At 43.0% G+C, this 23,767-nt stretch overlaps 4 protein-coding genes across 11 annotated transcripts; 3 read left to right on the top strand and 1 right to left on the bottom strand.

The window, feature by feature from the left end:
* The first annotated feature begins 3,102 nt into the window (after window positions 1–3,102).
* On the top strand, window positions 3,103–8,351 carry etsrp (ETS1-related protein). 3 transcript variants are annotated; one of them, XM_052066668.1, is made up of 7 exons: window positions 3,103–3,303; window positions 3,409–3,490; window positions 5,347–5,448; window positions 5,530–5,604; window positions 6,510–6,914; window positions 7,040–7,158; window positions 7,246–8,351. In XM_052066668.1, exons 1-7 carry the CDS (start codon window positions 3,262–3,264, stop codon window positions 7,501–7,503), a joined length of 1,083 nt encoding a protein of 360 aa, XP_051922628.1. In that variant the 5' UTR covers window positions 3,103–3,261; the 3' UTR covers window positions 7,504–8,351. The 3 variants fall into 3 exon arrangements, with proteins under 3 accessions (XP_051922628.1, XP_051922629.1, XP_051922630.1); XM_052066669.1 differs by having other exon boundaries at window positions 3,110–3,303; window positions 6,513–6,914; XM_052066670.1 differs by having other exon boundaries at window positions 3,118–3,303; window positions 5,380–5,448.
* A 518-nt stretch (window positions 8,352–8,869) lies between these two features.
* On the top strand, window positions 8,870–15,623 carry pycard (PYD and CARD domain containing). Its single transcript, XM_052066272.1, has 8 exons — window positions 8,870–9,248; window positions 9,760–9,804; window positions 10,432–10,635; window positions 11,595–11,995; window positions 13,123–13,369; window positions 13,875–13,919; window positions 14,057–14,116; window positions 14,366–15,623. Exons 1-8 carry the CDS (start codon window positions 9,002–9,004, stop codon window positions 14,626–14,628), a joined length of 1,512 nt encoding a protein of 503 aa, XP_051922232.1. The 5' UTR covers window positions 8,870–9,001; the 3' UTR covers window positions 14,629–15,623.
* A 120-nt stretch (window positions 15,624–15,743) lies between these two features.
* dnajc28 (DnaJ (Hsp40) homolog, subfamily C, member 28) lies at window positions 15,744–18,465 on the top strand. 3 transcript variants are annotated; one of them, XM_052066666.1, is made up of 2 exons: window positions 15,744–15,992; window positions 16,843–18,465. In XM_052066666.1, exon 2 carries the CDS (start codon window positions 16,857–16,859, stop codon window positions 17,997–17,999), a length of 1,143 nt encoding a protein of 380 aa, XP_051922626.1. In that variant the 5' UTR covers window positions 15,744–15,992; window positions 16,843–16,856; the 3' UTR covers window positions 18,000–18,465. The 3 variants fall into 3 exon arrangements, with proteins under 3 accessions (XP_051922626.1, XP_051922625.1, XP_051922627.1); XM_052066665.1 differs by having other exon boundaries at window positions 15,744–16,016; XM_052066667.1 differs by lacking the exon at window positions 15,744–15,992 and adding an exon at window positions 16,029–16,661.
* A 410-nt stretch (window positions 18,466–18,875) lies between these two features.
* Window positions 18,876–22,919, bottom strand: si:ch211-225p5.8 (uncharacterized protein LOC555567 homolog). 4 transcript variants are annotated; one of them, XM_052066674.1, is made up of 5 exons: window positions 22,729–22,919; window positions 21,653–21,819; window positions 21,098–21,332; window positions 20,255–20,349; window positions 18,876–18,985 (listed from the first exon to the last, which is right to left on the bottom strand). In XM_052066674.1, the coding sequence occupies exons 1-4, from the start codon at window positions 22,778–22,780 to the stop codon at window positions 20,267–20,269; spliced, it is 537 nt and encodes a 178-aa protein (XP_051922634.1). In that variant the 5' UTR covers window positions 22,781–22,919; the 3' UTR covers window positions 18,876–18,985; window positions 20,255–20,266. The 4 variants fall into 4 exon arrangements, with proteins under 4 accessions (XP_051922634.1, XP_051922633.1, XP_051922631.1 ...); XM_052066673.1 differs by lacking the exon at window positions 18,876–18,985 and adding an exon at window positions 19,914–19,982; XM_052066671.1 differs by lacking the exon at window positions 18,876–18,985 and having other exon boundaries at window positions 19,914–20,414.
* Window positions 22,920–23,767: the final 848 nt, after the last annotated feature.

Genomic DNA, 23,767 nt, shown 5'->3' with positions numbered 1-23,767 from the left:
TAGATTTGCCTTTTACACATAACCCAGAGAAGATGTCTTGTTTCAGATGTCTGTCCATCCAATTTCCTCTTTCACACAAAGGCCCTGTAAAATCACTGCATCGGACCCCTAAAAAAAATCTTGGCTTTTACACATCAGTGTGACATTTTGTAGCTCGCTCGCTAGCTTCTTACAAACAGATGCCCCCCCCCCCCCCAAATTAATGTCAAATCTGGTCAATAAACATATTCGCATGTATCCATCGCAAACTAGATGGACGATGGCTAGAGAAATTGAGTCAACTGCTTAGCATGTCGGCCTCACAGTTGAGAGGTGCAGGGTTCAATTCCAGATTTTGGCATTCCTGTCTGGAGTTTGCATGATATACCCCCTTTGCCTGTGTGGGTTTTAGAAAATGGATGGGTGGATGAAAAGTCCACACACCCCTGTTCAAAAAGCAACCTACACAACTCAAGTGAACAGTAATAATGTCCTCGAGAGGGCAGGTAAAAATAGTCAACTGAAATATTATGGTTGCACAAGTGTGCACACCCTCTTATGGGTGGGTATGTGGCTGTGTTCCAAATGAACCTGTCACATTCAAACTTGCGTTTGATGGGAGTCTTAACACAAATTTACACCATGTTATGGTGGTTCTCAAACCTTATATACTAAATACCACTTCCAAAAATATTTGGCTCATAAAGGACCCCATCATGACCTTTATAAAATACAGAATGCCACCAAAAATGAGACAGAGGCTTTATTTAGTCTTACGGTAAGCCACTCTCGTAGTTTGCGTTTTAACAGTGCCATTCAATGTTGGAAAATGAAAACTGTTCTTAATTAGGGATTCTGTTAAATTGTATAACTCATCAAAATGAAATAAAAATTGTACCCAAATAAAACTCTTAAAAAGAGGCATGCATGTATTGTACTTTAAAGTCAAATACAACTGAACTGCGATTAACAAATCTACTGTACCGTCTTTAAAAAAACGGACTCCAATTTGAACATTTAGTTCAGCGATTCTTTCATGTACCACCAGAGAGAGCCCTCATACGACTGGTTATGCGCTAACCGCACTTTGAGAAGCACAGTTTTAAAATAACTGATCTCGTGGGGACTGACCTATAGAATCTGTGAAAAAAATGGGAAATTGACAATTTGGACATGGAAGTGACAGTACCCATGTTTATACTGCGGAAGACTTCTCGGCTAATGTTTTTAATCCCTTTTTAGCTCCTAGATTGTCCAAATTCAATTTGAAATGCGACATAATAGTAGTGTTCATTTGCATTCATTAATTGCAAATAGTATCAAGTGACCTGAATATAATGCGTCCATGTTTAAAAAAAATGGCAGCAACATCAGTGGTATCAAAACTTTCCCCTGGATTGGGGGTGGCCAGAGAGTGACGTTGGTGGCCCTGCAGCCACAACTGGCCACCACATAGCGCTGCCCCTGATCGGTATCCAACTATGAAATGCTGATTTTTTAAAAATGTTTTTTTTATCTCATTTAGTCATGTGTCAGTTCGAAGGCTGTTTACTGTCAACCAACCCCAGCCTGCCCCAAGTGTGTCAATTACACACTCTCATAAAATCCTTCAACGTGGGGAAAACAATAGAATGTAATCACTAATGCTTAGAGTCTCGTTACGATCCGTGAGCGCCGGTTTTGTGTTAGGATTCCTGAAGACGGCAGTTAATCAGCGGCCGCCGCTTGTGTAACCTTAGCCGGCTCGTTGGCCAGCCGGGCCGAGGTGGGGCTCCCCAATCACGACTCAGCGACGACGCGCACGATTTCACCCGAGAGCCCGCTTTTCCAGATGGAGAGTGTGTGTTTGTGTGTGTGTGTGTGCGAGTGCGTGCCTCCGTCTGCGCGCGCGTGTTTGTGTGAGAGAATAGCAGAGTGGTGTTTGTTTACATAAAGCTCTGGAGGAGCCCTTATCTGCAGCCACCACTCACGCTGAGATTTCAAGACTTTCTTCATCAACCGGGCTGCGTGCATGTGTTCATAATGTGTGTGCGTTTCGCGGACCATTGTTTCGTCCGAATGCCTTCTAAAGATACACACACTGATTTCTTCTTTTTATTTTTTTTTTGCTCTCTGCCTTCCTCTACCTCATTAGAAAGACGAGATCTGATTTGCAAAAGCCACACTTCACCTCAAATGCGCGGACTCTTATTTTGGCGCAAGTCCTTGGGCCTGCTAGGTTGACACCCCCCCCCCCCCAAAAAAAAGTCTCCAAATTCAACAGTTAAGATTTTAATCAACTACGCCGTTCGCTATGGGGGATTACGCGTATCTATTATGGGATGTTGTGGCCATGTTTGTCGCGTGTGTTATCACACTTGCAGATTCGTTACAATCGACGTGACAAAAGAGATTGCTTGTAAAAAAAAAAAAAAAAAAAAGACAATGTCCCAAAAAACTAAATTATTTTGCCCAGTTGTCAAAAAAAGAAGTCCGTGTGTCTGTATAATTAAAAACAACAGCGAAAAATACATTTTTCCATCACTGATTTTGCGCATGAGGCACTTAAATTGGAAAAAAATATTTAGTTTCAACAGTTGACGTTATAATTAGGCGGGTGTTTTATTACTTGATTTATAAACCACTTAGTGTTTATTGATTGCAATCTTACTATTTTCTGTAACGTTTGTTGTAGATTTCTACCGTGGGGGTTTCAAATGAATCAGACAGCGCGGATATTTTTGAACGTGTCATATATTTTATTTGTAATACATTTCATGTCTCAAAGAAATCTCAATTTGCGGGATTAGAATTGAAAATAAAATGGATTATACTGTGTTATAAATATAAAAAAAATACATGAAGTTTCAACAACAATTCAATATCTGCCTTGTCTTGTTGATCCAAGAAATAAAATATGTTGGTTTGTACCAACAATCGAGAAAAAAATACTTTTCCAATGAGAAAATATCTAGTGATATAGATAGGCAATGATATCCATGTACGGTATTTATTTAAAATGACAAAAAAAAAAGTGTATATGTGATATCGTTTCCGATTCAAACGTTCTGTTCACATTCGATTTTGAAATTCTCTCTTCATGATTTGTGCAAGGTGTTCATGAATGAAAGTATTGGGGGTTGTAGATGGGGTGCGACGGGAGGGGGTGTCTATGACGTCAGGGTGGTCACGACTCGGCCTGCCCCTCCCACAATGTCAGCTCTGCTCTTATAACGGACCCGTCCCACCACAGAGGAGCTTTACCTTCCCTTCACTTGACTCCACACTGGTCCACGGACCAACATGTACTGGGACTCCGCCATCAAGCCCGACACCAAAATAAAGGTATGACGTCATTTGGTATCACAAATGTTCTTTCAACGGCAAATAATGTGGATTATTACTTTTTAAAAAATATTTGTTGTTGTTTTTTTAACTGATTTACGCTAGATGGAGGTATGCCAGGGTGGTTTTTACATGGAGGACTTTAAGACCCAGGAGGTGCCGGCAGGGTTTGACTTTGCATCTTTCGGTGAGGGTTTTTTTTAATGCTTTTTGCGAGAGCTAATTTTGATGATGATGCTTTTCATTCGTATGATGATGATGAAGGGCCCTAGTTGTTTATGCAGCCGGCTTCCTGTGAGCCTTGAAGGACACAGGAAATAGTTTCCCAGTCGGCATCATCATCACATCTGTCAGAGCCTTTTGCAATGAGGCCTTGACACATGTGAGGGAGGGGGTGTTGGAGTGTATGTGTATATGTGAATCAGTGAATCAGGGTGCACAAGTTAAAGATACCCTCCCCTGGCTAATCCCTTCCTCCAGACTTCCTTCTCCAACAGATTTAGAGTGCATGAACCCCCTCCCTCCATCACTACGCTGTCACACTCCCTCCGCTGGTGTTTCCTCCACGCTCTTCCTCCCCTGTTTCCCCATCCATTCAGCTGGGGAGGAAAAAAAGTGCAGCCTCTGCTGATTGGATGGTAAACAAATGCCCCCACCCTCTTCAATAATAAGTGTTTAGTCTAATTGCTAAAACAGCAGCTTTGGGCCCCTCATCATGATGCTTGTATTGTTGTGTGCACTGGACAGTTGATTAGGTACAGTGTCATTTTGCTGCGGAACCTCAAAAATGGAACATGACTTCAGAGTTATACCCCCCCCCCCCCACCTCCACAAGAATACATATCAAGTGATTTAATTTGATTATTCAACAGTTTATGAACTGTACATGATTACGTTTTGAGTCACATTCGGCTATTCCTACAATTGAGGGGAAAAAAAGTTGAGTGAACAAAAAATTTCCACGCAATAAACTTGCATCAAATTTTTAAGTCAACAAAATATTTCCTGTTTTGCTATTGGGGATATTGCGTTTCCTGCATTTTGAACAAAGAAATATGTTTTTACAGAACTATTTGTCCTTTGTATTGTATAAGAAGCGACTTAAGAGTAAAATCAAGTTTTTAAAAAATATGCTGATTGAATTAGGTTGGCACGTTGAGCAACTAGTGAGCACATCCACCTCACATTTCAGAGACCTAGGGTTTGGTTCTGGGATCCAGCTTTCCTGTGTATAGTTTGCATGTTCTCCCTGTGCCTGCGTGGGTTTTCTCCGGGTGTTCCGGTTTCCTCCCACAGTCCCAAAACATACATGGCAGGTTAATGGAACACTCTAAATTGCCCCTAGATGTGATTGTGAGTGTGACTGATTGTTTGTCTCAGTAATAATCGTGCAAGTCTAACAAATATGTTGAATGCTGTAAAAAAAATTAAACTGGAATGAAGTAAAAATACTGACAATGATGCCAGTTGAATGAATAAAAGCTTTAACTCCATAGGTCATGTTTTAAGACACATTTCTGCATCCTTGGTGGTCATGTAAATGTCTAAAAAAATGAGGCCACTGCATTAAAAGGTCACTACAGTTACAATACAGTTGTTAAAAGTAAAAATACAAAAACGCTCAGCCTTTGAAGAAAATCTGTGGCTCGTTAGCCGGAAGTTATTTGCGGAATAATACTACCATCTAGTGGTTATACATAGTTATTGCAAGTGTCTTGTTTCGTGTTCTTTTATCGTCATCATCACACCCAATCAACCAACCATTTTGTGCACTGTACATCCTGACAGATGTAAACACCAAATTTTCTGGTTTTACCTGAACATTTTTGACATACATGTTTGGATTTTTGGACAACATTTATGCATTTTACCAAAATGTTTTTTTTCTTTTTGTCTGAGATAGTTTTTTTTTTATTTCAGTGGTGCTGTAAGATTCGGAAAAAATAAGAGCAAAGCCATTCGAAAAATTATAACGATGTTTTCCTAATATGGACGTATGAATCTTACCTAACGTGTGTGTACATGTGTGCGTGTAACCTCCAGACTATCCTGGTGAAGATATGTCTTTTCTGTTAGACAGCAGCAAGGCGTCTACGCAACCGCCGCAGTATTCGCTTGACAGCTGCTATGCAGAGCCGCCCAAAGGTCAGTAAGCAACATCGGACAGAATGTACAATAAATGATGCACTCAAATTCATGTCATCTTTTTTTTTTTTTTTTTGGCAGTTAACTCAAGCGATATCGGCCTCTTCAACCTGGACTCATTCCAGGAGTTCAGCTGGTGGACTTCTTATCCACAAGGTGAGGTTTTGTTTAACCCTATCGGGGACAGCGGTTACGACAGTGGACAGCTTATCATGTTTATCAGGTTACAGGGTGCATGACAGGCTTCAAATGAAGAAATTCATAAATAAACATTCATAATTTGATTTAACCCAACTCACGAAAGAAAAGAATACAGTAAAAAAGTCGAATGTCCCCCGCCAGCCACCAATTTTAGTACATTTCTTTTTCCAAACAGTAAAAATTATTATTTTTTCCCAGTAGAAAATGTAAAAACATAAGATCACATTTTTTCAACTTTCTCACCAACCAGCGTTTTCTTTTTGATTGACTTGTATGCCAACAATGAAAAAAGATTACAATTCTATTTTTCTAACAATAAACATTTATTTGTTGAGGGTTGTTTTTTTTTTCATTTTTACCAATTGAAATATTTTAACAAACAAGATTTTGGAGATGAAATATATATATATATATTCTCCAAACAATTTTTAAAAAATCACATAGGTTTGTCACTCCATAAAAAATGTATATTTGTTTTCACCATTCATAAGAAAAAATAGAAAAAATGAGAAATTTAAGTGCATATTTATTTTCCTCTCCCCACATTCAATAGATTTTCCCAACAATAATAACTCAAAAAAATACAGTAACTTGTCACAGCAGCGTTGGTGTTTCACGCAGATAATAAGTAGGGCTGTTCAGATCAAGGTTTTATGCTTCCCAAACCGAGACCACAATTGTCCATGACTTAGATTGGGCGATACGGATTCCGATATCAATCGCATGTATTCGCTGCACATTTTCTTTTTTCAATTTTAGAGATACTCACTGCCAGGTGTGTAAATAGGATGGAGCCCCGATCAATAGCGGCACCATATTTTGTGCAGTTTTCAACATTCTTAAGCTCGGTTTCCCTCCAGCAGACGGGTTGATGGTGGAGCAGCCCCAAGCGGGCGGCTACCAGGAGCCAGGAACCAACCAGAGCTACCAGAGCCTGTTGCCCGGGAGGGAACCGTTCACCCCAGCCGCGGAGGGCAGCCACAGCCCCTTTCCGAGCGTAAAAAGCGACGCCGACTTGGGCTACTCCCGTCACTCGGCTGACCTCTACCCGGATTCGGACAGCCAGAGGAGAGCCTTTTGGTCCGAATACTCCCCATCCGGTTTCGGGAACCCCCTGCCGCACCCGCCTACGTCTTCCATCTGCCCCGCCCCTACCAACGCTAGCCCACAGCCGTCAGACAACTACTACCCCCGCGCGCCCAAGCGCAAAAACCTCCAGCGGCCCGAGAGGGACAGTCACATGACCGCAATGTCCGCTTACCCGGGTTTGTACTGCTTTTGTTTTTCTAGAATGTTTCCGGGGCGGGGGTGAACAATTGTTTGAAGTGAATGCATAGCCGTGGTTGCCATGGTAACTACAACAGACATATTTTCACGTGTGTTTTGTCAGGTTCGGGCCCCATCCAGCTGTGGCAGTTTCTACTGGAGCTTCTTCTGGACTCGACCTGTCGCACCTTCATTTCCTGGACGGGGGACGGCTGGGAGTTTAAGATGTCCGACCCCACTGAAGTAAGATTTTTCACTCCTTCCTAGCATCATATAGGGAAGTCTTTCCTTTGAAATTGTTTGACTCCAATTTTGTCTTTCCCTCCACAGGTAGCAAAGCGCTGGGGCCAGTGCAAGAACAAGCCCAAGATGAACTACGAGAAGCTGAGCCGGGGCCTTCGCTACTATTACCACAAGAACATCATCCACAAGACGGCAGGCAAGCGCTACGTCTACCGCTTTGTCTGCGACGTGCAGGGCATGTTGGGAAAGACGGCGCAGGAGGTGCTGAGCAGCCTGAACATTTTGCCCACCGCCAGCAGCACAGAGTCGTCCACGTCAGAGTTCAGCAGCGAGCGGTGGGAGTAAAGGAAAAAAAAAACCTAATCAAAAAGTGACATTTCTGTACAAATTCACCATGCGGTGAGCAGAATTTGTAGTGGAAGAATTGAGTATGTCAAGCTCGGGGCGAAGGAGGCATTTCAAGCACTACAAAGAGGAAGGCGTCGCAGCATCTCCAACAACGGTAATCAGCAAAGAGTATTTGGGCCACATTAAGAAGAACAAGAGAAAAAAAAATTCTGATACAATGGGGTTGAAGTCATCGAATTTTGGAGCAGATATCACAAAGTACAATTCTTACATTTATGAGAAAAAGGTGCAGTTTTACACGATTGCCATTCGTGATAAAAAGATGGACAATCTTACAAGAAAGAAAGATTCTTGTAAGATTGAAGTGAAGTGGCGAAAATACAACAAAAATCTGCAATTTTACGAGCAAAAAAAAAGTAATTTAATGCAACTGAAATCATTTTTGGTCATTTTGTGAATGACGTCATAATTCTTGCCAAATTATACTTGAAAAATACATTTGAGATATGACAAATGAAATTTGAATACAAACATATAAACACACACACACTATATTAAGGAGGTAAAATAAATGGTACAAATGGCCATTTTCTGAGAACAGTCCCAATTTACAAGATTTCTAAGATGGTATGAATAAAAGAGTTTCTTTTGTTTCATTCCAACTTTGTTTTTAATTAATGAGGCTAATACTTCAATGGTTTTACTCTTGTTTCTGTTGACAAAATACTTGTAAATAGTGTTGATACAGTGGAGTTTTGTGCATTTATTATATTTTTATATATATACAGAACTCAGGTCTACCTCTGCTGTCGAATTACAATGAATAAACTCAACTAATTTCCACATGTGTCGTGCTGGTTTCCAGCCTGTGTGATTGGTTAATGACGATAGTGAGTTGGAATTTACAATGCGCATGCGTGAGAAAGAAGGCAGCCCCCTTCTGTTGGAAACGCCTCCTTCCAGGGTGGGGATGGGGGGTTCCCGCCATTACGGAAAGGAAGCATTTAATCCAGTGTTTATGATTAAAAAATAACGGGAAATCTTTGGCGGGCGCGTCAGACTACGGTCATTATGAGTATGAGGGAAAAGTGGTTAGGATTACACGACTGTCCGTGTTAACTGACAATATACATGGTACGATTGTGTTATGAAATATTCCGCGGTACGTTTTTTCGTGGTCCATTTCAAAGGCGCCAACAGGCGGGCGGTGCTGCGTTCAGAGTAACTCGAAAATATGTAAACCCCCAAGTTAATCGATTGCGCTTTGCTCAAAACTCAAGTATGTCAGGTCCATAAAGTCGTAAGTTTGAATAAATTGCTCTATTTGTGTGTGTGTTTTTTTATTTCTACGTGTGTGCGCCTTTTCTCGAGGTTCGTGGTTTCGTAATGACAATTTCCGGGATCAAGTAAGGAAAATGAAACTATCATTAGAAACCGCCCTGCGTCCTCGAGACCTTCTCTCTCGCGTGTTCTTTACCACATTCCCCGCTAAAAGATGCCCTCCAAAAAGATGTTGATCGCGGGCGTGCTGGAGAACTTGTCCAAGAAGAACTTTGAAAAGTTCGGGATGGCTTTGGTCGCCCGCGGCGGCGACCGAAAGGTTGCATTCAGCAGGGTGGAGGACAAGAACTTCATTGAGGTAGCCCGTGTGCTGGTGTCCACGTTCACCGAGGACGACGCTCCAGCCGTCACCTCTGAACTGCTGAAGTCCATCAATTGCTTCGACGAAGCCAAAAAACTGGGTAAATGTGCTAGTGTGTGCGTGTGTGTGGGGGGGGGGGGGGGTCGCGCGCGCGTGGATGTGAGTACGCGCATTGGTCTTTCGAATTGTCATTTTGGTTTAGGATATTGTGTGTGTGTGTGTGTGTGTGTATAAAGTTTAAGAAATACGACAACAAACAGTGAAGTATAGATGATACGCAGATATTACCCCCCAAGATATTGTCATTGTTTTTACCTAACGCTTTCACATTTTTCAAATTGTATTTTTTTCCTCAAATGTTAGTAGTGGACTAAGATTTTTGTTCAACATTTTATATTTTAGAAGCCTATACATTTTTCTTTTTCATTGAATATTTTGAAATGTTGGTAATGTAGTTTGGAAGACTTACATTTTTGAATAGTTCATGTTGTTATATTTTTTTTTATTCAATGTAATTTTCCAGATATTACATATCCTATATTGTATGTTTGTTTCATATTTTACTAGTCATGTATGTGCAAACCTGACATATTTTGATCACGTTTTGGCAGATGAGCAGATGGCCGAACAGTTCCCAAAGTCATCTAGGATCAGAAGTAGGTGTTCGTCTTTTCTATTACATTTCATTTGTTTTGTTTGCTTGACGAGCGGCCCAGTAGTCCAGTGGTTAGCACGTGGGCTTCACAGTGCAGTGGTACCGTGTTCGATTCCAGCTCCGGCCTCCCTGTGTGGAGTTTGCATGTTCTCCCCGGGCCTGCGTGGGTTTTCTCCGGGTGCTCCGGTTTCCTCCCACATTCCAAAAACATGCGTGGCAGGCTGATTGAACACTCTAAATTGTCCCTAGGTGTGAGTGTGAGTGCGAATGGTTGTTTGTTTCTGTGTGCCCTGCGATTGGCTGGCAACCGATTCAGGGTGTCCCCCGCCTACTGCCCGGAGACAGCTGGGATAGGCTCCAGCACCCCCCGCGACCCTAGTGAGGATCAAGCGGCTTGGAAGATGAATGAATGAATGAATGTTTGCTTGACATTATTGATAGCAACACTCTTAATAAAGGCTGAAAATACTCAAATACACCGTACAAGCTACTACGCAACCGTCGCAGTATTCGCTTGACAGCTGCTATGCAGAGCCGCCCAAAGGTCAATAAGCAACATCGGACAGAATGTACAATAAATGATGCACTCAAATTCATGTCATCTTTTTTTCTTTCTTTTTTTTGGCAGTTAACTCAAGCCACCTGGGCTCATTCCACGAGTTCAGGTGGATGACTTATTATGAAAACTTAACATGGGTGCGCTGGACCGGAAAAAGCCTGCCGGAAGGAGCAGTGTCACGTGGCAAGGTTGCGGTTTTGTTTAACCCTATCGGAGACAGCGGTTACTACAGTGGAGAGCTGTATTTCAGCTGGTGGCCTTCTGAACCACAAGGTGAGGTTTTGTTTAACCCTATCGGGTACAGCGGTTACTACAGTGGACAGCTTATCATGTTTATCAGGTTACAGGGTGCATGAAAGGCTTCAAATGAAGAAATTCATAAATATACATTCATAATTTGATTTAACCCAACTCACGAAAGAAAATAATAAAGTAAAAAAGTCGAATGTCCCCCACCAACCACCAATTTTAGTACATTTCTTTTTCCAAACAGTAAAAATTATTTTTTTTTTCCCAGTAGAAAATGTAAAAACATAAGATCACATTTTTTCAACTTTCTCAACAGCCAAAGTTTTCTTTTTGATTGACTTGTATCCCAACAATGAAAAAAGATTACAATTATATTTTTCTAACAATAAACATTTATTTGTTGAGGTTTTTTTTTTCATTTTTACCAATTGAAATATTTTAACAAACAAGATTTTGGAGATGAAAATATATATATATATATATATATATATATATATATATATATATATATATATATATATATATATATATATATATTCTCCAAACAATTTTTAAAAAATCACATAGGTTTGTCACTCCATAAAAAATGTATATTTTTTTTCACCATTCATAAGAAAAAATAGGAAACTGAGAAATTTAAGTGCATATTTATTGTCCTCTCCCCACATTCAATAGATTTTCCCAACAATAATAACTTAAAAAAAATACAGTAATTTGTCACAGCGGCGTTGGTGTTTCCCGCAGATAATAAGTAGGGCTGTTCAGATCAAGGTTTTATGCTTCCCAAACCGAGACCACAATTGTCCATGACTTAGATTGGGCGATACCGATTCCGATATCAATCGCATGTATTCGCTGCACATTTTCTTTTTTCAATTTTAGAGATACTCACTGGCATGTGTGTAAATAAGATGGAGCGCCGATCAATAGCGGCACCATATTTTGTGCAGTTTTCAACATTCTTAAGCTCGGTTTCCCTCCAGCAGACGGGTTGATGGTGGAGCAGCCCCAAGCGGGCGGCTACCAGGAGCCGCTGATACCCCCCTGGGAAGTGGGCGGCTACCAGGAGCCAGGAACCAACCAGAGCTACGAGAGCCTGTTGCCCGGGAGGGAACCGTTCACCCCAGCCGCGGAGGGCAGCCACAGCCCCTTTCCGAGCGTAAAAAGCGACGCCGACTTGGGCTACTCCCGTTACTCGGCTGACCTCTACCCAGATTCGGACAGCCAGAGGAGAGCCTTTTGGTCCGAATACTCCCCATTCGGTTTCGGGAACCCCCTGCCGCACCCGCCTACGTCTTCCATCTGCCCCGACCCTACCAACGCTAGCCCACAGCCGTCAGACAACTACTACCCCCGCGCGCCCGAGAGGGACAGTCACACGGCCGCAATGTCCGCTTATCCTCTTCTTCTTCTTCTTGATTTTACTGTTTGGTTCTTTCTACCGCCTTTATTACCGATTTGTCTTACTGTTTATTATGCATGTTAAATCGCTCCATGTACAGCACTTTGTATGCAGCGATGGCTGTTTGAAAGTGCTCTATAAATACTGTTGACTTGACTTGTTTCTGTTGACAAAATACTTGTAAATAGTGTTGATACAGTGGAGTTTTGTGCATTTATTATATTTTTATATACATACAGAACTCAGGTGTACCTCTGCTGTCGAATCAACTGCCCGCCCCCGCGACCCTAGTGAGGATCAAGCGGTACGGAAGATGAATGAATGAATGAATGAATGAATGGAAACTCAACTAATTTCCATATGTGTCGTGCTGGTTTCCAGCATGTGTGATTGGTTAATGACGATAGTGAGTTGGAATTTACAATGCGCATGCGTGAGAAAGAAGGCAGCCCCCTTCTGTTGGAAAAATGCGGAAAAGAGGAAAGGTGACAAAGCCGACAGGTCCAGACACATAAGGACTCATTGACCTGGTTGACAGTCAGTCTATCATCAGAAATTGGAAACGCCTCCTTCCAGGGTGGGGATGGAAGTTCCCGCCATTACGGAAAGGAAGCATTTAATCCAGTGTTTATGATTTAAAAATAACGGGAACTCTTTGGCGGGCGCGTCAGACTACGGTCATTATGAGTATGAGGGAAAGTGGTTAGGATTACACGACTGTCCGTGTTAACTGACAATATACATGGTACGATTGTGTTATGAAATATTCCGCGGTACGTTTTTTCGTGGTCCAGTTCAAAGGCGGCACCCGGCGGGCGGTGCTGCGTTCAGAGTAACTCGAAAATATGTAAACCCCCAAGTTAATCGATTGCGCTTTGCTCAAAACTCAAGTATGTCAGGTCCATAAAGTAGTAAGTTTGAATAAATTGCTCTATTTGTGTGTGTGTTGTTCTTTTATATCTACGCGTGTGCGCCTTTTCTCGAGGTTCGTGATTTCGTAATGACAATTTCCGGGATCAAGTAAGGAAAATGAAAGTATCATTAGAAACCGCCCTGCGTCCTCGAGAACTCCTCTCTCGCGTGTTCTTTACCACATTCCCCGCTAAAAGATGCCCTCCAAAAAGATGTTGATCGCGGACGTGCTGGAGAACTTGTCCAAGAAGAACTTTGAAAAGTTCGGGATGGCTTTGGTCGCCCGCGGCGGCGACCGAAAGGTTGCATTCAGCAGGGTGGAGGACAAGAACTTCATTGAGGTAGCCCATGTGCTGGTGTCCACGTTCACCGAGGACGACGCTCCAGCCGTCACCTCTGAACTGCTGAAGTCCATCAATTGCTTCGACGAAGCCAAAAAGCTGGGTAAATGTGCTAGTGTGTGTGTGTGGGGGGGGGGGGGGGGGTCGCGCGCGCGTGGATGTGAGTACGCGCATTGGTCTTTCGAATTGTCATTTTGGTTTAGGATATTGTGTGTGTGTGTGTGTATAAAGTTTAAGAAATACGACAACAAACGGTGAAGTATAGATGATACGCAGATATCCCCCCCCCCAAGATATTGTCATTGTTTTTACCTAACGCTTTCACATTTTTCAAATTGTATTTTTTTCCTCAAATGTTAGTAGTGGACTAAGATTTTTGTTCAAAATTTTATATTTTAGAAGCCTATACATTTTTCTTTTTCATTGAATATTTTGAAATGTTGGTAATGTAGTTTGGAACACTTACATTTTTGAATAGTTCATGTTGTTATATTTTTTTTTATTCAATGTAATTTTCCAGATATTACATATCCTATATTGTATGTTTGTTTCATATTTTACTAGTCATGTATGTGCAAATCTGACATATTTTGATCACGTTTTGGCAGATGAGCAGATGGCCGAACTGTTCCCAAAGTCATCTAGGAGCAGAAGTAGGTGTTCGTCTTTTCTATTACATTTCATTTCTTTTGTTTGCTTGACATTATTGATAGCAACACTCTTAATAAAGGCTGAAAATACTCAAATGGCACCGTACAAGCTACTAAACTTGAATTGTTATCTATTCCAGCACCAGCAGGAACAAATGCAGAGAAAGCTGGATGTTCGGGTGACACGACGTGCTCCAGCGGTAACTAACCGGATGTCCACATTATTTTTTATTTATTTTATACTCGTTCTATATTTGTTCCTACATATTCATATGCATGTCAATAAGTATATGTGTGCATATGTGTAGCGATAAATCGATAGACCTGTGCTTACGTCACTATTATTTTCTCTATTATTAGTGTCTTTTACCCAAATACTTATGTATTTTTCACATATTATTTTCTGTACCGATTGTTTTGACAACTGTCCCTAATATTTTGTCCCTCAGAGGTGCACTTTGTGGATAAGCACAAGCTGCCGCTGATAGAGCGCGTGTGCAACATTGATTCCATTCTGGATTTCCTGCTGAAGAAGAATGTCATCCAGGATGAGATCTATGAGAAAATTAGCGGTACGCCAGGCAACCAGGGCAAGACAAGGAACATCTACAACCTGGCTCTCAAATCTGGCATTGATGCCAAGAACATATTCTTAGAAAGCCTCAAGAAGTACGAGCCGCTCCTCGTGGCCGACCTCGAGCGCGGGGGGTAGAAGTCCCATCGCGACGTTAATTCTCTTGTCGTAGTTTTCCTCTTTGGTGTAACCTTTCAAATAATTTCCATAATCCCAATCCAGTGTTGATTTTCTCCGCCCACGATTTTGGAGCAGGTCTGGGTCAAGGTCTTCCTTTTTTCACGCAATTAAGCGAATTAAGAAAAATTCAGCATGACTTAGATTTGCTCTTGATTTTACTGCTTGGTGCTTTCTACCGCCTTATTACTTATTACTTATTACTTATTACTGATTCGTCTTACTGTTTATTGTATATGTTAAATCGCTCCATGTACAGCACTTTGTATGCAGCGATGGCTGTTTGAAAGTGCTCTATAAATACTGTTGACTTGACTTGTTGAATTAAGAGAAGCATTAAAACAAAGCCAAAAAGCTAAGATGAGCACCAATGTTGTTGGATACACACATCAGTGCTGGCTTCAGATAAGCGGCACGTACTCGATTGCTCGCGGAAGACGTCGACGTGACTTGATGATGAAGCGCTGTTTTCGTAAATGAAAACACAAGGCTTGAATGACAAACTTTTTCACTCGTGGTTGCAGCACCTCAAACACTCCTCTGTGTGTTTGTGGTGCACAAAAACCTCATAAAAAACAAATACACCCCACCACGTTAAAGAGGACACGCCATTTATCAGAAACCAATGCTAACCTGCACGCCCGTTGGACACATGCCATTGAAGGCTATCTTCCATTGGCACACCCTGCAATAGAGGGGACGATGGTTCATTTGCATATGACAGGACATTTCATCAACATAGCCTAACTTCAGCATACACAATTTTCACATATGGGGGCAGGACTTCATATGCCCCCCACATGTCATAATAAGTTTATTTTAAAGTCACTTGAATCTTTTTTAAATGAGAAGAAAATGTGGGATTTTTTTTAATTGTCAATTTATTTCAATTTTTAGACGACTTAATTTTGTAAATGTTTTTTTCAAGACTTAATTAAAGTTTTTAAACATTTTAATCATGTGTCATTTGGACTGTTGCCTTGACCAGCGAAACGTGAGGATGGACTGCGGGATTCATCCTGGTCATTTTTGTGTTGAGCTGACACTTGGTTTGTTGTTCATGTAGTGTGAATCTACAGAAATCAGACTAACTTGTTTAGCATTTTCTTGTTAAGAATATTGCAAAATTTTATAACACCAACACCCGCTAAAAGTACATGTTTGAAACATCGAGGTTAGATTTAGTTACTGTAATCATTCCGAAGTTTTTGTCGTTTGGGTTCCGGTTCGCAAGATGTCGCTGATGCACTTTCTCACCAACCGCCAGTGAAAGGCAAGCAAACGAAGAAGACTCGGCAAAACGGAACAACCACAGCTAGGAGCCGGTGACCTATTTTCGTCTTCTATTTGTAATTGAATTTCTTTTTTTTTTTGTAGTTTGCGGGGAGCAAATCGACACGTCCGTGGGGGTATTTGCGTGACAGCTAGCGTTCGCACAAAGCAGCACGACGTCTGTACTGAAGGCTTTAGCTTACTTCAATCGCCACGGGCTAGCTAGCTTCCAGCTAATGGACGTATGACATCCGGGCATTTTATGACGTTGCCGATATACATACAGTTGCAATAATTTATTACAAATGGACAGAAAATGTTATTCAACTTAAATATGTCAGCACATTCTTTTAGAAATTGTGTCATGCTAAAATACATTGTTTAAGCCCAAAGAGAAAGAAATAAACTTTGCAACGTATTATTTATTCACTCTTAAATTTCGTAAATGAGAGGCAGTTTAATTCACGTTCTTTGTTTGCCAACTAAATAAAATAAAAGCTGTGATCCAAGACATGTTTTTTCACGTAAAAATCCTGTAATTTTTTTCAGATATTCCCATGGGCGCATTAGATAATGTTTATTGTAGCCTCATATTCCTATTCCAATGGTCATCTCTATGATTCATCTTTAACTTGGCATTAATTAACCCTTAACAGGTATGTTAGCATCTGTTAATGTGGGGACCGTCATATAAGTTTCTCAGTGCTGGATCACGTCTTTCAGTAAGTGGTTGGGATATGCCTGGAATTACCGTATTTATGAACAATGGTTGCTTGGTTTTGAAGTTTTTGTTCAGAAAATAAATTGTATACTGTATTTACGATTTTAGATTGTATTACATAAGCAATTGTCAACATTTCTCAGGGTGGGCCACATTCTGGTTGTTGTGTTTGCTCTTTCCAGGAGTGCGGTGAGAAATGAGTTCCCATCTCCTGGTGTCCAGCAACTCCTCCCGTCATGCAACCCTCCTGCTGCTTTGTTCTGGTGGGTTCTGCTGGCTCCGGACCTTGAGTGGCAAACCTCACATCAGCGGCAGTCTTATTAGCGAGAGCTATCGGCTGCTGCAGCTGCCCGAAAACAAATCCATCAGCCCTGAGCAGGTGAAGGTGTCCTACCTGCGCCTGGCCAAGCTCTACCACCCGGACTCTGGCTCGCCCACTGCTGATGCGGCCCTTTTTACGCGGGTGGTGGAGGCCTACCGGTGCGTGGTGGCACACTGCAGTGAGGCCCGGTCTCGGGATAGAATGCCGGACGAGGATGAGGACAAGGACCCAGCTGCAGGTGTGGCCCCTCAGCATAGACACTACCTCAGCTACGAGGGCGTGGGTTCAGGCACCCCGAGCCAGCGCGAGCGCCAGTACCGCCACTTCCGTGCCGACAGGGCCGCCGAGCAAGTTCTGGACTATCGGCAGAGGGAGCAGGAGAGGGCGGCAGCGTCTGAGGGGGCGCTAGTGGAGCGGGACATGCGGCGGCGCAGCAGGAATATCAAAATCACACAAGCGGTGGAGCGGCTGGTGGAGGACCTAATCCAGGAGTCCATGGCCCGGGGCGACTTCCGCAACCTGAGTGGTGCCGGAAAGCCACTCAACAAGTTCCAACACAACCCCTACTCCGACCCCATGACGCACAACCTCAATCGCATCCTCATGGACAATGGCTACCAGCCACCCTGGGTGCTCACTCAGCGCGACATCCGCGAGACCGCCGATCGCATCCGGCGAGACCTACTGGATGGTCGCGCCGGGCTGGGCGAAACCCTCGGCCCGATGGAGCGCCTCCGCTGGGAGGAGCTGTGCGCCCATGCTGAGGAAGAGCTGGCGAAACTCAACAAGAAGGTGGACAACTACAACCTGATTGTTCCCATGCTCCAGATGCAAATGGTGCACTTCAACTTGGCGCGGGAGGTCCGGCGTGCGGAAGAGGTGGCCGGATGCCGCCGACTTGAGCAGCGACAGAAGAGGAAAGAGGAGAGGAAAAGGGTCAATGCCGCCCATGTCGCTGCCAAGTCTGCAGACGCAAAGCGAGGACTGGTGTCGTGGATGCAAAGTTGGCTCAAATGAATGACGGGAAACTTCATTTCATTTTCATCCATTTGTCAGTTTAATCTTTGACTTGATGGAATAAGGTTTTAAACAATGTTCGACTTTCCAACCTTAAATGATAGCTAAAACAGACCATTAGCGACCTGAACTCTGACATCGAAGAATTCATGTGGTACCATTGGAACAAATTTTAATTTGTCCGTTTTTTTCCAACCTAGTACTGATACTAGGTATCATTATTGGGCTCATACAGCCTTATTTTGAGGTATCTGGTACTCATGGGTGCTGCCGATACTAGCTACTGATACTTGAAACGTTATTTTTTTTAAATCAGAAGTTGTGTAAGTCCTTCTTGGCAGTAGTCGGCGCTATACTGTGACGTTTGCTACATCGGCGAACCCTCATCTGTGGAAAAGAGAACGGTCTTTGTTCACAGTTTTTTGTGTTAAATTAAAATTTATCTTTCAAAAGACGGCACTCGCTATTAGTGAGTACTCAAGGAGTACTGATAACAATCTGAAAAAAAAAGTGGTGTTGAACATGCTGCCCATACCGCCCTGACTCCAAAAAAAGAAAAAATTCGAGTCGGTCACTTCCTGATGTTGCAGGAGCATGTCTATGTTTCCTGCTCTGTCGCCGGGTTACTGATGACCACCGACGATGACACCTCAACGACCCGCCGAGCCTGAGTCATGGCGGCCGTGGACGGCATCCGCTTCTGGCTCCAGTCTCGGGCGATGTACTGCTGGTACGGGTCCTGGGAGCCCTCCAGCTTCCTGGAACGGATGAACCTGAACATGACCGCGAAGGAGAAGAAGCTGAACATGCCGAGCACCAGAAGGATGTAGAAGACTCCTTGGGATGCGGCGGAGGTTTTGGTGTGGTTCAGTGGCGGTTTAGCAGTGGTTGCGTTGAGACAGTGATGCAGCAAGGACAGAAACAGGGAAGTCAGTTCAGTGCCGTTGATGTGAGACATTGCCGCCTCCTGCTGGACGCTCCTGTAACTGCAAGGTGAGATTAAGATATCCTTTATTTGTCCCGCAATGGGGGAATTACAGTCAGAATTCAGAAAGGAAAACACTGGGTAGGGAGAGGGAAAAAACATCATCAGGATAATTTAAGTCCAGGATTTTAAAAAATGTATACTTACGTGTATTGCTTACTGTATTGTAAGCACAATACAGCGGGTTTAACACTAAAAAGCCAAAACACTTAGTGTTAAGGGGTTCACACGGTTTTGGTAAGAACAGGACTTTTTTTAAAATACACGATTAAAGACTCAACTACCTCCCTTGTATTTAGAGCCATGTTAACAAAAGTCAGTTCGTTACATGACAAAGTTCCAATAAATCACTGATCAGAAAACAAACACGTTTTATCTTTCTGCATGACATATTGTCTGAATTTTATTGTGAATGTATTGATAATTCTTGCTGCTCAGAAGGAGAAACTTACCTGTCTGATCACTTTGGTTGTCCGAGCTCGATGGACCAAACTCAATTTTTTACCCCCCCACACCTCAAAAAATAAAAAATAAATCTAACCGCTGGGTCCTAAAACACATCCGGTACCTCGCTGTCACACTTTTAATGAAAGCCTTTTAAATTTAATTTAACTCCAGTTAATATGTGAGGACACCGTGATGCAAATTATACTTACTTTTCGACACCCCCCGGACCCCCCGTATTATTAAGACTAGTGTGAAATGACAGCTCATTGGCAGAACAATGCTTTCATTATATTACTGTGACCTCTAGATGTCCTTGAGCGCAACTTTTGCAGTCCACTGCACTGTATGACTACAGTATGTACCTGTATTGAATTTTTTTTATATATTACATATCCATTTATATAACTACATACATTTAATAATTAAAATAATAAATCCAAAAATATTTGTAACAGAAACACAAATTTACACACTACCCAATGTGTTTTTGAAAATAAAATTTATTTGATTATTTAGCTTCCCCCAATTTGATGCCATCACAGTCCAGCAGTCTGCAACACAACCCCCCCCCCCCCCCACACACACACACACACCTTGTAAGCATGCTATATGTCACAATGCTTTATGAAAACTGTTTTTCTGCAAGTTAACAAGGGCGGCCCAGTGGTTGGCGAGTCGACCTCACGGTGCAGAGGTACTGGGTTCAATTCCAGTTTACATGTTCTCCCCGGACCTGCGCAGGTTTTCTCCAGGTACAGGTACTGCGGTTTCCTCCCACATTCCAAAAACATGCATGGCAGGCTGAAAGAATTATTCAACGTACTCCTTGGGAGCCTTAAGAGCTCTCCGAGCCTCGCGGGCGTCCATATCGTCGGACACCTTCTTGTAGCAGTAGACCACCACCACGATGAGCCACAACTGCAGAAACACGATCAGCACGTACATGACCATCTCCGACACCACTGCCGCCAGCTCTCGCTTGGCTTCAAAACAGATGACAAAAATCAAAACAAAACACAGACACACAAAACCCAAAAAATAGCATTTCATTCTCCGAAATGTTCACATCAATCCGGAAACATTACAATTTATGCTCATAAGATCACGATTTGTCCTTGTATGATTCGATCTTGTCCTTACGTAAGCTTATATTATATTATTAATTATCATCATTTGATGTTTGAGCATCATATTGTTTCATGTTAAGATGACCTAAATTGCATTCTGTGGTGTAATAATTGCGTTGACGTTTTTATATCAATCAATCATATTTTTATATTGATAGCTTCTGATTGGCTGAAGAAAAGGAAAGCAGGAAGTGATTCCGTTGCCGAGAAGTGTGTTTTCCATCGTGCTGCGGAGCAGACGTTTTGAAATAAAGCTGCAATTTACACTTGAATGATGACAGTTTGTTTTCATAAAATTAATCCCCCCCCCCAAAAAAAATTCCAACTGTCCTCTGGAAAATTCCAACGTCATTATTCCATACTCGGGAATTGTGATTTCTTCTCACAATATTTTCCCTAGCAACTTGTTCAAGTTCAATCACAACTCATTTTCAGAAAGTTTTAACGTAAGCTAGCCAGATTTTGACCTGTTCTCTCAAAATGGTGAGGTTCTTGTGACAAATCTTGTTCTTGTAGTATTCCGACTGACTCGTACTCACCGGCGTCCACCACGCTGAGCTCCACCTCCTTCTCCACGCTGACTTGGTGCCGGAAGCCCGCCAGCAGGAGCGTTCTGTTGAAGATGCAGCGATATGTGCCGGCGTCCGTGTAGCTGACGTTGCGCACGGCGACGGTGCCGGCCTGGATGTCCTCGCCCCGTGTGCCCAGCCAGTCCAGGCGTCCCCTGAAGGCGTCATCCATCACGTCGGCGCTGGGGTGCTCGTAGTGGAAGATCTGAGGGGAAAAGCCAGGATGCGTTTTGCCTTAAATACACATGCAAGTCTCGTTTTATTTATTTATTTTATTTTTTTTGTTTACTTTGACACTTTGGGGGGTCAAACTCCATAAGATTGGGGTCACTATGTGCCAAATTGCTGCTTGTTGTGACGGGAGTCAAGTCGAGGTCCCCAACATTAAAAAGCACTCGTATTTCAAATTTTTTGGTCACAAGTCAAAGCGAAACAATTCTTCGAACGACAGCGCTTATCATTCCAAAAAAAAATGTCACGGTACATTCAGTTCCGCATGAAGGAAATTGTCAGCTGTGATCTCACGTGCGTGAAGTTTTCCTTTCCTTGGGGTCTGAAATGCCAGTCGACGGTAGTGATGGCCGACACTTCCCCTCGTTTCTTGCAGGAAATGCAGCCCAGCACAAAGGGTTCGCCCTGCACGGCCTCTGTCAGCGAGTCCACCTCAGAGCAGCCCCCCAGACACTCGCGCACTACACGGATCGACAAGGCAACAAAAAGGAATTGTGGTACCGAATATTTTTCATCACTTACCAACAGTATACATTTTATTGTAAAAAAAAAAAAAACACTAAATCCATCCAAGGGCGGCCCGGTAGCCCAGTGGTTAGCACGTCGGCTTCACAGTGCAGAGGTACCGGGTTCGATTCCAGCTCCGGCCTCCCTGTGTGGAGTTTGCATGTTCTCCCCGGGCCTGCGTGGGTTTTCTCCGGGTGCTCCGGTTTCCTCCCACATTCCAAAAACATGCATGGCAGGCTGATTGAACACTCTAAAAAATTGTCCCTAGGTGTGAGTGTGAGTGCGAATGGTTGTTCGTTTCTGTGTGCGCTGCGATTGGCTGGCAACCGATTCAGGGTGTCCCCCGCCTACTGCCCGGAGACAGCTGGGATAGGCTCCAGCACCCCCCGCGACCCTAGTGAGGATCAAGCGGCTCGGAAGATGAATGAATGAATGAATGAATAAATCCATCCATCGATTCTCTGTCACGGGTGTGCTGCAGGCTCTCCCAGCTGACTGAGAGTGGGGTACGCCCTGAACTGGTCGACAGCCAATCACAGGGCACATACAGACAACCAACCATCCACTGTCACATTCACACCTACGGACAGTTTAAGAGTCTTCAATTAGCCTTTCAAGTATGTTTTTTAGAATGCACGAGGAAACCGCAAAAGGCCACTAGGTGACAGTGTAGCTCAGCTTCCGATTTCCCTTTTCACCACCTCTTGTTACGAGAAGGGTGAGCAGTTTTACTTTATTTCAATTTTACCTTCAGCTGGTTGATCTATAACTTCAATTGAAATGTTGTTTGGCATTCATTCCTGTGTGTGTGTGTGGGGGGGGGGGGTGTAAAAATATCCCTTTCGAGTGATTTTTGGACTCACCAAGCAGACTGACGACAATGACAAGAGGCCACTGGACTTTTCTGGGAGCCATTGAACAAAATCCGCCTGCTCAAATCATCCAGGCTCCATGAAGTCCTCAGTTTATGTCAAAAACAAGGCCACAAAAAATGGCAGCGAAAACACAAAGTTGTTTAGCGAGTGCTTTGTCGTCTCCCTGGGTACCCACTGCTCCGACTTTAAGAAGGTTATATTTAGAGGGTGTCAACAATCCCGAAAGCCAACTGGAAACTTGAGATGACGAGATGCCCATACGAGATCCCGCGATGGCTCAAGAACGCTTGTCTCAGCAGACATACTGTAGATGGGTGGATGGATGGCCTTCAATTGTGTCACTGTGCACCTACTTACTGGGATATTTTGGACTTTTCCCTTGATATCACATGCTGTAGAATAATGTCACTATGTGACCCACATATTAGAAAACGCATACACACACACACTCACACACACACACACACACACACACACACACACACACACACGCGCCTAATGAGAACCGCATCAACTATTAACAGCGTCAACAGCGTGACATGATCGTTGAGCTTATCGGCGGAATGTCCCCCCCCCCCCCCCCCCCTGCACCTCAATGTGACCGACGAGGTTATTTATTTATTTATTTGTGTGATATACTTTTGTGTTAAGCCCCTTCAGTGTTGATGTTTGGTCAGGGTCATAAATCTATTCTTCTTGATATTGTTCTTGATTTTACTGCTTGGTGCTTTCTACCGCCTTTAGTACCGATTCGTCTTACTGTTTATTGTGTATGTTAAATCGCTCCATGTACAGCACTTTGTATGCAGCGATGGCTGTTTGAAAGTGCTCTATAAATACTGTTGACTTGACTTGACTTGACTATCCACATCATGACAGTTGCTGGAAGTCGTCATTTCCGTTTTGACAGAAGCTACAGATATATGCCATAGTGACCTTTAACCCTTTGGGGACGTTAATCCAATTTTTGATAGAAGATAGATGTCATTCATCATAACCTTTCACCTGTTAAGGTCATAAATCTCAT

This window comes from Hippocampus zosterae, chromosome 5 (assembly GCF_025434085.1).
Source record: "Hippocampus zosterae strain Florida chromosome 5, ASM2543408v3, whole genome shotgun sequence".
NCBI classification, from domain to species: Eukaryota; Metazoa; Chordata; class Actinopteri; order Syngnathiformes; family Syngnathidae; genus Hippocampus; species Hippocampus zosterae.
Note: the sequence above shows the minus strand (reverse complement) of the source record. Positions and strands in the feature narration are given on the sequence as shown.